Here is a 12501-nt window from a genome sequence, read left to right as displayed (position 1 = left end):
CTGCAAAACTGCCCTGAGCTGCTGCTCTCTGTCCACAGGGCAGCCCGGCTCTGTAGGAGCAGCCACACAGCTGTAACACTGCTGCTTCCATAAGTCTGTTTCCTTCTACTCCTGGCTTGCCCTTGAATTCTTTCCTGCACAAAGCCAAGAATCCTCTCGGGATAAGCCCTACTTTGGGGCTCATCTGCTCTGCATCGGGTGGGACAACGACAGATGTGCTCAGCAAAGGATGGGGCACATCCCGCTCTGCACAGCACTCAGCTTCACTCCTTATGCCAGCAAAATGGGGTACCCGTGGCAACTGGCTATTGGTAGCACACCAAGGAAAGGTATGGCTGCTTGCCCAAGGTTGTGGTGTACAAGAGACTGGAGGCCACTAACACTAAGGACTGTTGAAGGGGGAAGGAAGGGGTCAGGGAGGGGACAGGAACAGGTGGGAAGACTTCTTACCTGTAAAACAAGGTCTGAATCTTCATGCCTTCCAATTGTGGTACTTTTATTTAGGACAAAAAAGCCTTCTGCGCTCTTTAGATAGGCTTTCATCCTCTCTGTTTTCCCTACATAAGGTTTTCAGAAAGAATTTTGTTAGAAAATGCAGTCCTCTAATTATTCAACATCATACTTAGAATGAGGCCGGGCGCGGTGGCTCAAGCCTGTAATCCCAGCACTTTGGGAGGCCGAGATGGGCGGATCACAAGGTCAGGAGATCGAGACCATCCTGGCTAACACGCTGAAACCCTGTCTCTACTAAAAAGTACAAAAAACTAGCTGGGCGAGGTGGCGGGCGCCTGTAGTCCCAGCTACTCGGGAGGCTGAGGCAGGAGAATGGCGTGAACCCGGGAGGCGGAGCTTGCAATGAGCTGAGATCCGGCCACTGCACTCCAGCCTGGGCGACAGAATGAGACTCCGTCTCAAAAAAAAAAAAAAAAAAAAAAATGAATGAAATAACCATAGAGTCATGTCCAAAGTGAGAAATCAGAAGGGGGGGATTAGATTGTCAACACTGATGACAAAGACAATTCTGCAGCTTTTTAAGACGATCTCTTCTAACCATGATCTCTAGCATAGAAAAGTCTGGTTCTAATAATCAAACAGAGGGCATTTCTTAAGTAACTCAGGACACAAGCAAACAAAAGCTAAAACAACCTGACAACAAATCTGAGTTCCACTGATGATTGCTCTCTACCTCCCATCAAGCTTAGTATGAACTTAGTGATCTGACATACCAAGTATTCAGGTTCTGTGTTCCCAATCCAACCCTTACTAGCTCTGTGACCTTGGGTGAGTTACTTATTCTCTGTGACTCAGTTTCCTCATCTATAAAATGGGTGGGTTTTTTTTTTTTTTTTTTTCTCCTGAGACAGGGGCTCACTTTGTCATCCCGGCTGCAGAGCAGTGAGCAATCTTGGCTCACCAAAGTCTCGATCTCCTGGGCTCAAGCAATCCTCCTGCCTCAGCCTCTCGAGGAGCTGGGATTACAGGTGCGCACCACCACACCTGGCTAATTTTTTGTAGAGACGGCGTATTGCCAGGTTGCCCAGGCTAGTCTCAAACTCTTGAGCTCAAGCAATCCTCCCACCTTGGCCTCCTAAAGTGCTGGGATTACAGACGTGAGCCACCACACCCATCCTAAAATGGGTTTTGTGAGGATTAAATGAGCTAATACACGTGTGGTATCTAGAATGGTGCCTGGCACACACTGAACACTCATTTGTACTACTCTTATTAGTGTTGTCAACCTGGGCTCCTGAAACTCTGATCCAAGGAACGCTAAACTTCTATAGAGCTTATTTGATTCGTTCATTCATAGTTAGAGATGAAGTCCTGCTCTTTGGCCAGGCTGAGTGCGGTGGCACAATCACAGCTCACTGCAGCCTTGAACTCTCAGGCTCAAATGATCCTCCTGCCTCAGCCTCCAGAGTAGCTAGGAATACAGGCACGCCACCATGTCTGCTTTTAGAGTTTCTTAAAGAGTTATCATCAGAGAGGCAGGCATTAGATGATGTTTTCCTTTTTAAATCGCTGCATTTCTTCATTATTTACTTAGGGGAAAAAAGATTACTTCTAAAGGCAAAATATCAAGATTATAGCTCAGCCATGTAATCAGGACCCTGCACAGTATTCCCCCCAGCATTTTACTATAAAAATGTCAACCATACAGAGAGGCTGAAAAAAGCAGATAGTGAGCTCCTATGTACCCACCACTAGATTCTACCATCGGCATTTTGCCATATGTGCTTTATCACATATCTTTCCATCTATGCATGTGTCCATCCATTTTATATTGTGGTGCATTTTGAAATAAGTTCTATACACATCTTTTAAGATAAACACTTCGGTGACTTCAGAAAGTTCTAAAATGTTGACAGTAATTCATCTCGATCCTTGAATCTCATTTGAGATTATGTCTAAAGACGCAGGGTGAAAAAAAAAAAAGATGCAGGGTGATACCCTCCACCTCAATGCCTTGTCAAAGAACAACAGTCTCTCTCTTTTCCTTTCAATTGAAAAGTTAGTGAAATGCCAAATTATTGGACTATGGATAAAAACAAAACTCAACTAGTTGTGGTGGTACGGACTCTCAGGGCTGGTTCTGCTTTTCATCATCTCTGTCATCATTTATGGAGTCCTTAATAAGTGCTAGGCACTTTTCCTTGAATATACTCTTTTCATCCTCAGAGAAACCCTGCAAGGTAGGTGTCATTATTGTCCCTACTTTACAGACTAGGAGACTGAGATGCAGACAGGTTAAGGTCCCCTAGCATTCGGGCAGGGAGACAGCCATTGCATGTCACCACTATATAATCCTCAGGCAGCTCAACTTTTCACACCTCCATCGCTGCTGTGGGGGGAGGGGATGGGATGGAGGAGCAGGGAGAGTGACTGAGTGGGGGGAGGGAGAGGTGTCACTTGGGACACTGAGGTTGTCACTGTTTTGTTGACACTTGGGACATGAAATAACAGATAGCCCTTAACACCAGAATTCTATCCTCTGCAAAAAAGAAAAGACCCTTGGGGGTAAGAGAAATAAAACAAACCAGATAGTTTGTAAATTCTGAAGCCTATGAGAAATCCTCAGAAATATTAATACTTTCATATAACGAGAATTTTATTTTTAAGTCTGCTGTCTTTAATAGGGATAAAAAGACATTTCTTTTTCCAAAAGAACCATGCCCTGTTGCCCTCAAATTGCCTGAGTTATTAATCTTCAATCATAGAGGACTACATTATCAAGCACCACATTCAAAACTAAAGTAAAACTAATCTAAAGTCAACTTTCGAGAAATGTCTCTTTTGTGGGAAAGCCACAGGAAATGCCTCCAGAGTAAAATCCCAAATCTGAATGACTGGCTTTTTTTTTTTTTAGCTTTTCCCCCAGATGTTTCCACAGTTGGTGCCTTGTGGTAGCTACCTGACCACCCCAGCTAAAGGCGTCATCAGTCACTTCGTTGTCTAGCTAGCACGTGTCACGCTGTGGCTCCTTCCTTGAGCTTATCATTCTCTGTCATTTTTTTGTTCTTAGCTACATGTTTACTGTTTCCCTTTCACTGAGATATGTCCCAAGAGAGCCTGAACTGTGTTGTTTTAAACTCAATTACCCACGGGTTTCCTGTGTTTGTACCCATCTTCAGAGCAAAGATACTGACAGATTTTGTTCCTGACAATCTTTCCAAGGACATCTGCAGGGCAAATATCCTGAGAGGATAGGGATAGTGTCCCCAACCAGGGCAGAGTGCAGACTTTTTATGATAAAAATGTCATCTCTGGCCAGGCACGGTGGTTCATGACTGTAATCCCAGCACTTTGGGAGGCCCAGGCAGACGGATCACCTGAGGTCAGGAGTTTGAGACCAGCCTGGCCAACATGGTGAAACCCTGTCTCTACTAAAAATGCAAAAAAATTAGCCAGGCATGGTGGCATGCACCTGTAGTTCCACCTACTTGGAAGTCTGTGGCAGGAGAATCACTCGAACCCAGGCAGCAGAGGTTGCAGTGAGCTGAGACTGTGCCACTGCACTCTAGCTTGGGCGACAGAGCAAGACTCCATCTCAATTAAAAAAAAAAAAAATGTCATCTCCTTCCAGGGCAAAGGTTGGGCACTGGCTAGCAGTCCCTTTTAAAAGACTGGAGTTTCCTGAGCTTGGGGTTCCTTAGCTGGGACACAGACTCGCAGTGTGTACAGCATCCACCTGGGCTGTCCTGTATCACCCCGGGGAACTTGCAGGGCAAGGGGAACTAATGCAAACATGAAGCTCACAGTGCCTGCTGTGCTGTGAGTAATAACATCCTTTGTCTCTGGTCCTGGAGTCTCTGGTCTTCTGCTAGCATCATTAAGCAGTGGCAGGCTAACTTAGCTTGCAGGTAGTGTAAAAATCTCAGACCCTTTGTGGTTCCTCACAGTTCTGTTCATTACTCCAACTCTGGCCCCCAGAGCTGCCAGGCCTGACACATAGTGGTACTCAGTAAATCATGAATGAATGAAAATACGAAATAATGCTTAAAAGTAAGTCAGAGTAGCCTAAGAACCTCTGACAGTAACTACCTTTTATTTTCCCCTTCAGTATTTATCCTAGATGACATTTTGGGAAAAAAAAAAAAAAAAAGTCTATTTCTTTAACTGAATGGGTTGGGCCATATTTCCCCACTTTGATCTTGCCCTGTGCAGTCACTTTCCTACCTGAAAACACTGTAGAAAGTGATTAGATGCGTTAAACTCTGTAAATTAGTTCTATGACACAGGGCACCGACCATGGAAAAGAGCAAAAGAGCTTCACTCATCTGCACTCCCTGCTTAGGGGTCAAAAGTGAGACAGAGAAGCAAAATTTCTATTGAGGGGTTACCAGATCTTAAGTGGCCTGGGAGCCCTAGAAATTTCTCAGTGTTGTATTTGGGAAGGGAGAGGTTAGGCAAGGGGGGAGTCTCTCTGACCGCTGGGTGGGTGTCATTCGTAAGTCAGGGGCAGCGGGTATGCCCCTCCTAATCCCAGCTGTACCCGCCAGGACTTCCCAGAGTGGCATGGCTGGTGCCAAGGAGGGGTCTAAGGCCCCTGGGGGCTTTCTCCGCGGGCGGGGTTGGGGCTGCACCTGGAAAGGAGGGGTTGGTGTTGGGGCACCTACTGGGGTGCTCCTGGGGACCGGAGCCTAGATCTGGGAGGATGGGGACGGGGAGCCACCCCTCCTCCTCCCAGCGCTAGTCCTCGCGGGGCCGCCCCTTCCGGTCCCCGGTCTCGGCCCGCCGCCCCTTCCCGCACCGCACTTACCTGGCGGGAGGAGGAAGCCCACGCTCCGACCTCCGCCCAGAGCCCTGCCAGCTCGGGAGGCGTCGGGCCCGCTCCCGGGCGAGGCCTCCCGGCCGCGCTCCCGCGGAGTCTCCAGCCGACACCCGGCGCCCAGCGCGCCCGCCCGGCCTGTGTACGCGCGTTGCCATGGCAACACCGCCGGGCGCCGCGGGGCCCGGCCTAACAGGTGGGGGCGTGGCCTGCGCAGGGAACGCCCAGCGGGTTACCGCCTGCTGAGTGCTCCAGGCCCCACGAGCCTGCCCCATTTCACAGATGGGAAAGCGGAGGCTCATAGGTCACATAAGTGGCCCAAGGTTTTACAGAGAGGAAGGAGCACAAAGGAGATTTGATTCAAGAATCCTTTCCATTACCCCTCGCTCTAAGCTGGATGCGTTGAGGGAGGGTGGGGGGCGATAGGGAGAGGTAGGAGATTGATGGAGCTGAACTCATGAGACCGTTGGAGGTTAGTATGCCCCTGCCCTACCCAAATCTCTAGTCCTTTCCTTTACAGACCAGAAAATAGAAAGAGTAAGAAGAGGGGACCTCTGGGAGTGGGGTGGGGATTGGGAAAGGGATGGGGTGGGGATTGGGAAAGGGATGGGGTGGGGATTGGGAAAGGGATGGGGTGGAGTGAACAATTTTGAAAGAACGAGGATTTCTTCCATGTGCTGGGGAAAAGAATTTCCAAACTCACAATCCTGCTGCTCCTGCTTCTCCCTGTTAAGAGTGACATTTATTCATTCTTTTGCCCTTTCTCTATCTCTGCAAACATCTTCTGAGGCCTATGAGTGTCACACGCTGGTCCCAGAATACACGTGGAATAGTTACTGTCCTTAAGAAGCCCCTTGTCAGTCGGCATAGGACTGGGGGGATGGAGTGTGTTGAGATGTGCAAATCCTATCTCCCACCACCTCCCACTTCTGCTTGGGGGCAGAACAACCTTGCTGACTTTACCTAGAGAGTGATTCCTTTCAGTGGCAGGAAATGGCTGACCAGGTACCTCAAGAAAAACTCTAAACATTTTTTAAGAGAGTTGAACTATGGCACACTCTACCCTGGTGATTCGGTTTGGCTCTGTGTCCCCATCCAGATCTCGTCTCGAATTAAAATCCCCACGTGTTGGAAGAGGGGCCTGGTGGGAGGTGACTGAATCATGGGGGCAGACTTCCTGCTTGCTTTTCTCGTGATAGCCAGTGAGTTCTCACGAGATCTGATGGTTTAAAAGTGTGGCACTTCCCCGTTTTTTCTCTCTCTCTTTCTCTTTCCTGCTACACCGTGTTACAACATGCTAGCTTCCTTGCTTCCCCTTGGCCTTCCGCCATAACTGTAAGTTTCCTGAGGCCTCCCTAGCAGTGCAGAACTGTGAGTCACTTAAACTTCTTTTCTTTGTAAATTATTCACTCTCAGGGAATTACTTTATAGCAGTGTGAGAACAGACTAATACACCTAGTCAATAGGAAGAGGATCTGAGAGAAATCATGGACATCGATTTGGGGTGGAATATATGGTGAAGATGCTCAAACGTGCCTGGAGGCTTTTAGAAATGTGGACTTCTGGGCACAGACCCCAGAGATTCTGATTTAGCAGGCCTGGGACATAATCCAGGAATGTGCATTTGCAACAAGCTTGACAAAACCCTGATTTACACAGCTGAACTGCAGAGACCTCTCCTGGAGCCTGTCCCTACAAATCTCTTCCAGGCCCTCAGTCTGGAAGGTTCTGCCTGGATCAGTTTCCTACAACCAGAAAGAGTCTAGGCATAAAATGCTAGGAGTGACCACAAGGGCTGGGACCCGAGTGATAGCTTCACAGGAACAGAGAGGGTCAGGTCCAGTTCCCCACACGTTTCTGCCTCAGAGCCTTTGGTCTTGCCCATTCCTCTGCCTGGAATGCACTTCCCCCCAGGAGTCTCATTTGCTTTCTTTACTTTAGCTTTCTACTCACATATCATCTTTTCTAAAATTGATTTTTTTGAAAAAAATAAAACAACCACCACGAAATCTAATAACAAAGCAAATAAAAACAACAAGAACAACAAAAGCAAATGAAAATAAGAACAACAAAAGCACATCCAAACAAAATAAAAACCTCAACACTCTCTCCCTCTTCCCTTCTTTTTGCCATTTACTATAGTTGGAATATTTGACCCCTCCAAATCTCATGTTGAAATTTGCTCCTCACTGTTGGAGGTGGGGCCTGGTGGGAGGTGCTTGGGTCATGGGGGTGAATCCCTCATGGATGGCTTAGTGCTGTTCTTGTAGGGTGCATGAGTTCTCACTCTATCAGTTCCCTAAAGACCTGACTGTTAGAAAGAGCCCGGCACCTCCCCCTCGCTCACGGTCACTTCCTCTCTCATCATGTGATCTCTGCACATGCAGGCTCTACTTTCTGCCAGGAGTGGAAGCAGCCTGAGACCCTCACCAGAGGCAGATGCTGGCGCCATGCTTCTTGTACAATCTGCAGAACTGTGAGCCAAATAAACCTCTTTTCTGGATAAATTACCCAGCCTCAGATATTACTTGATAGCAACACAAATGGACTAAGACATCACTTATCATCAATTCACATACTATTTCTTTTATTTATCTATGTGATTTATTGTGTCTCCCTCCCTGACCCCTGGTAGAATCTAAACTCTGTAAAGGCAGGGATTTTTTTTTTTTTTCCTGTTTTGTTCACTGCTGTGCCACCAGTCCCTAGAACAATGTCTGAATGAATAAATACGCAGGGGGAAGCCCCTGCCACCCTTCTGAAGCCTGGCCTCCTGTCCTCTGAGGACTGCTAGGCTGACCTGTCCTCACCCCAGGATGTCAGCTTCTCTAGTCCCTTGCCCAGGCCTGAACACCACCTCCACCCTTACCACTACCCCTCCGTGCTTGTCTTTAGTCAAACTCTTGTCATTAACATGAACCCAGGACACAAACTTGCTCACTATCAGACAGACCCCAGTGAAACCCAGGCTGGCCATGAACTGGAACAGCCCATGCCCCTCACCAGGCTTGGAGAGATCATCTGTTGCTGTTAGCTGATATCTCAATGAAAATCAGAAATTCCTAAACTGAGAGCAAAGCTGACACTCAGAATCAGTGGAGCCGAAGTTGCCAAATCTCAGCTGGATCCTCTCTCCCTCAGGATGCCACTCGTATCTCAAGGGTGTGCAAAATTCTTGAAACCCAATTCCGTATCATCCATTTTCATCTTAAAAACAGAAAATCAAATACCCAGTAATGGTTTTATGATATAATTTCCTGGACCGAGTAAGAGAGTTGTACCTTGCAATTAAACAGTGATGCGACATTAAAAAGACGGTCCCTGAAAAAAAAAATGATGTTTCTAGATTATTTGTGCTTCTTGGCAGTGCCTTCAGTTAACCTTTTATTGAACTCTCAGTGACTACCAAGCCCATATTGTAGGAAATAAGGCTCAGAGACAGGGAGAAATGTGCCCAAGGTCACACAGCTAGAAAATCTGGCAGGATTTGAATCTAGATGAATGTGACGAGGAAGGTATTTCCCCTGGAGAACTACAGGTGACACCTGTCACAATCACAAGATGCCACTTACTCACACCTGCTTTCTCTCACTTCTGAGCAGCCTGCACTCTTGTCTGTCCAAAGGTTCAGGCAGTGCCCAGGGCAGGGAGGGAAGGGGGCATAAGCCAAGAGGAGGCAGCTCAGGCCTGCCACCTACATTACCTGCTGACATTGGGCACTGGGCTTCCTTCTAGCAGAACTTCTGCCCCTAGAAAATCTCATTCCTTCCCAGCCACCTTCCCTGGGCTGTTCTTGCCTGGGGAGAGCCCAGCCCTGTGCTCCATACTCAGAGACCTGTGTGATGTTTCTCCTGCTGCCCTTGCATTCCAACATGAAATGAATGCTGGCTTCAGGCCCCAGCCCTTGCCAGGAGAGGTGCGGAGCCTTCCTCAGCCTCTATGGCATGAAAGAGAGCCAGAGAAAGAGCAAGAACGAGAGAGTACAGAGTGCAGGAAATAGCCAAGCTGTTGCACAGGGTGACGGATGACAGAGAGCAGAGGGCCCACTAGAGACTCCAAGGCCCATTAGTAAGCTGACCATATAAGCTTAGAAAGTACAGATTTTTATATACAGACCTACACACACAGACTCATAAAAAATAATTGCAAACCATGGAGAGAATAACTGGTAACTGAGACTTTCTGCAGCCATCTTTGCCGTTTCCCCTGGCAGAAAATGAAAAAACATGCAGCTTCATCTCATGTCGACTCTTTCATGCTGGTTTGGAACATTTAGTTATCTTGCAAATCGGTGTTCAAAGTCAGTTCCCTTTGGTTCGTTGCACTTTGCTGTGGGAGGTCTGTCTGTACCATCTGTTCAAAAATTGCAAAGTGTGCTGGCCCCACCTGTCCTGGGCCTGGTTTTTGTTGTGTTTTGTTTGTGCCTCACTTCCCTCACCTGTAAAATGGGTATAACAACAGCACTGACTGAAAGGATTAAATGGATTAAGATGTATGAAACAGTGGATCAGTGGCTGGTACAACTGAATGGCTCTATGAGTGTTTGCAATTATTGCCTGTTTTCTTTTTCTCTGATGTTGTGGGAAGAGAGCCCTAATCTCAACCCAGGTCACAAACACTCCGGAGAAACTTTGATTTGCATCAAGACTCAGTCCCCCTCCAGAACAAACCTGATCTCTGGATGACTAGTCTCATATTATCTGGCTGGCTGCTCTGAGACCTTTCTAGATGTGGGTATGGATATAAGAGATAGGATGTGCTCCTTCCCTCTAGTCACAACTAGAGGTGATTCTTGGGAGCCCAGTAGTCTCTATGGGGTGGCACCTGCTGGACAACTCCATAAATTCTACTTCCAGGCATGTGGGCAAACCTCCACTATATTTTTGTGAGTGACAGTGAACCTTTATGAATGTGGTTAACAAATTCAGCTCATATTTATTAAGGCTAACAAGGTACCAACCACCATGTCATGCACAGTTTTATTTAATTCTTAGCCCAACTCATTATACAGAAGGAGAAATTGAGGCACAGAAAAGTCAAGTAACTTAACCAGTTACAAATCTTGCACATAGTGGTTCTGGAATTCAAACTCTGGCTTCCAGACTACAAAGTGCAAAGTGCTGTACTTTTCGTAAACTTTCTTTTCCCTATCTTTTTTTTTTTGTTTAGATGGAGTCTCACTCTTGCTGTGTCCTCAGGCTGGAGTGCAGGGGTGCGATCTCGGCTCACTGCAACCTCCGCCTCCCAGGTTCAAGTGATTCTCCTGCCTCAGCCTCCTGAGTAGCTGGGACTACAGGCACACGCCACCACGCCTGGCTACTTTTGTGTTTTTAGTAGAGATGGGGTTTCACCATGTTGGCCAGGCTGGTCTCAATCTCCTGACTGAGTGATCCACCCGCCTCAGCCTCCCAAAGTGCTGGGATTAGAGGCATGAGTCACCGCGCCCAGCCTTTTTGTAAACTTTTTATCGAAGATAATATACATATTGAAAATATACATTTTGTCTCAGGTCATAATTGCACTTTATAGCATTACAAATGGGCTGAGACACTATTTGAATTTTTACTAAGTGTACTCACCCACCTACCCAGAATCCAGATCAAGAAGCAAAACATCACCAGCACCCCTAGAAATCTCCCTGTGACCCCTTCCAGTCATTACCCACCCCCTGGGGTAGCTGCTATCCTGACTTCCAATCTTCCAATGTCATAGATTAGTTCTGGGTTTTTGTTTTTTTTTTTAGACAGAAGTTTGCTCTTGTCACCCAGATTAGAGTGCCATGGCATGATCTTGGCTCACTGCAACCTCTGCCTCCTGGGTTCAAGTAATTCTCCTGCCTCCGCCTCCCAAGTAGCTGGGATTACAGGCACCTGCTACCATACCCAGCTCATTTTTGTATTTTTAGTAGAAGTGGGGTTTCACCATGTTGGTCAGGAGGTTGAACTTCTGACCTCAGGTTATCCACCTGCCTCACCTCCCACAGTGCTGGGATTATAGGCATGAGCCACTGCACCTGGCTAGTTCTGTTTGTTCTTGAACTTTATGTGAATGGGATCCCACAAATTCCATCTTCTCTCTGGTTTCTTTTGCTCAACATTATATTTGGGAGATTCAAGCATGTCTTTTCAAGTAGCTGTGGTTCATTCATTCTCATTGCTCTGTTGTATTCCATTGTATTGGTTATCAACTGCTGCTTAACAAACTACCACAAACTTAGCAGCTCAAAACAACCCACATTTATCATCTCACAGTTTCTATGGGTCAGGAATTGGGCAGGGCTCAGCAGAGTCCTGTGCTTCAGGGTCTCACAGGCTGCAATCAAGGAGTTGGCCAGGGCTGGGTTCTCATCTGAGGCTCAACCGGGGATAAATCTGCATCTGCTTTCTTTTCTTTTCTTTTCTTTTTTTTTTCTTTTGAGAGAGAGTCTCACTCTGTCACCCTGGCTGGAGTGCAGTGGCACGATCCTGGCTCACTGCAACTTCTGCCTCCCAGGTTTAAGTGATTCTTCTGCCTCAGCCTCCCAAGTAGCTGGGACTACAGATGAGTGCCACCACGCCTGGCTAATTTTTGTATTTTTGGTAGAGACAGGGTTTCACCATATTGGCCAGGCTAGTCTCGAACTCCTGACCTTGTGATCCACCCCCTCCCCGCCTTGGCCTCCCAAAGTGCCGGGATTACAGGCGTGAGCCACCACGCCCAGCCCGATCTGCTTTCTTTTTTTTTTTTTTTCTTTTTTTTTTGAGACAGGGTCTCTCCTGTTGTCCAGGCTGGAGTGCTGTAGTGTGATCATAACACTGCAGCCTTGATTTCCCAGGCTCAAGTGATCCTCCCACCTCAGCCTCCCAAAATGCTGAGATTATAGGGGTGAGCTACTGCACCTGGCTGGATCCACTTTCAAGCTGACATTGTTATTGGTAAGATTCAATTTTTTGAGGGTATCAGAAGGAGAGCCTCAGCTCCTTGCTGGGTATTAGCTGAGCTCACCCTCAGTTTCTTGCCATGTGGGTTTCTCTGGAAGGTGGCTTGCTTCACTGAAGTAAGAAAGAGTCAGTAGACAGACTCTGTGACTCTGGACCCTCAACAGACTCTCAATAGAGAGATAGAAGTTATAATCTTATGTAACATAACCACAGAAATTACATCCCATCACCTTTGCTGTATTCTACAGCTTAAAATAAGTTACAGGTCCTGCCCCAACTCAAGGGAGAGGATTCCACAGAGGTGTGAACACA

The 12501-nt window shown here is 47.2% G+C and overlaps 1 protein-coding gene across 1 annotated transcript in view; it reads right to left on the bottom strand.

Annotated features, from left to right (window-relative positions):
* The window catches only part of FHAD1 (forkhead associated phosphopeptide binding domain 1), a 158723-nt gene extending 153306 nt beyond the window's left edge, over nucleotides 1–5417 (bottom strand). Inside the window, 2 exon segments of the mRNA XM_009198678.4 lie at nucleotides 451–557; nucleotides 5261–5417. Of these exon segments, the coding sequence (XP_009196942.1) occupies nucleotides 451–543 (93 nt within the window). The 5' untranslated portion in view covers nucleotides 544–557; nucleotides 5261–5417.
* Between the last annotated feature and the right edge of the window lie 7084 nt (nucleotides 5418–12501).

This window comes from Papio anubis, chromosome 1 (assembly GCF_008728515.1).
Source record: "Papio anubis isolate 15944 chromosome 1, Panubis1.0, whole genome shotgun sequence".
In the NCBI taxonomy this organism is placed as follows: domain Eukaryota; kingdom Metazoa; phylum Chordata; class Mammalia; order Primates; family Cercopithecidae; genus Papio; species Papio anubis.
The sequence above is the reverse complement of the archived record's forward strand: the minus strand, read 5'-3'. Positions and strand labels throughout refer to the sequence as shown.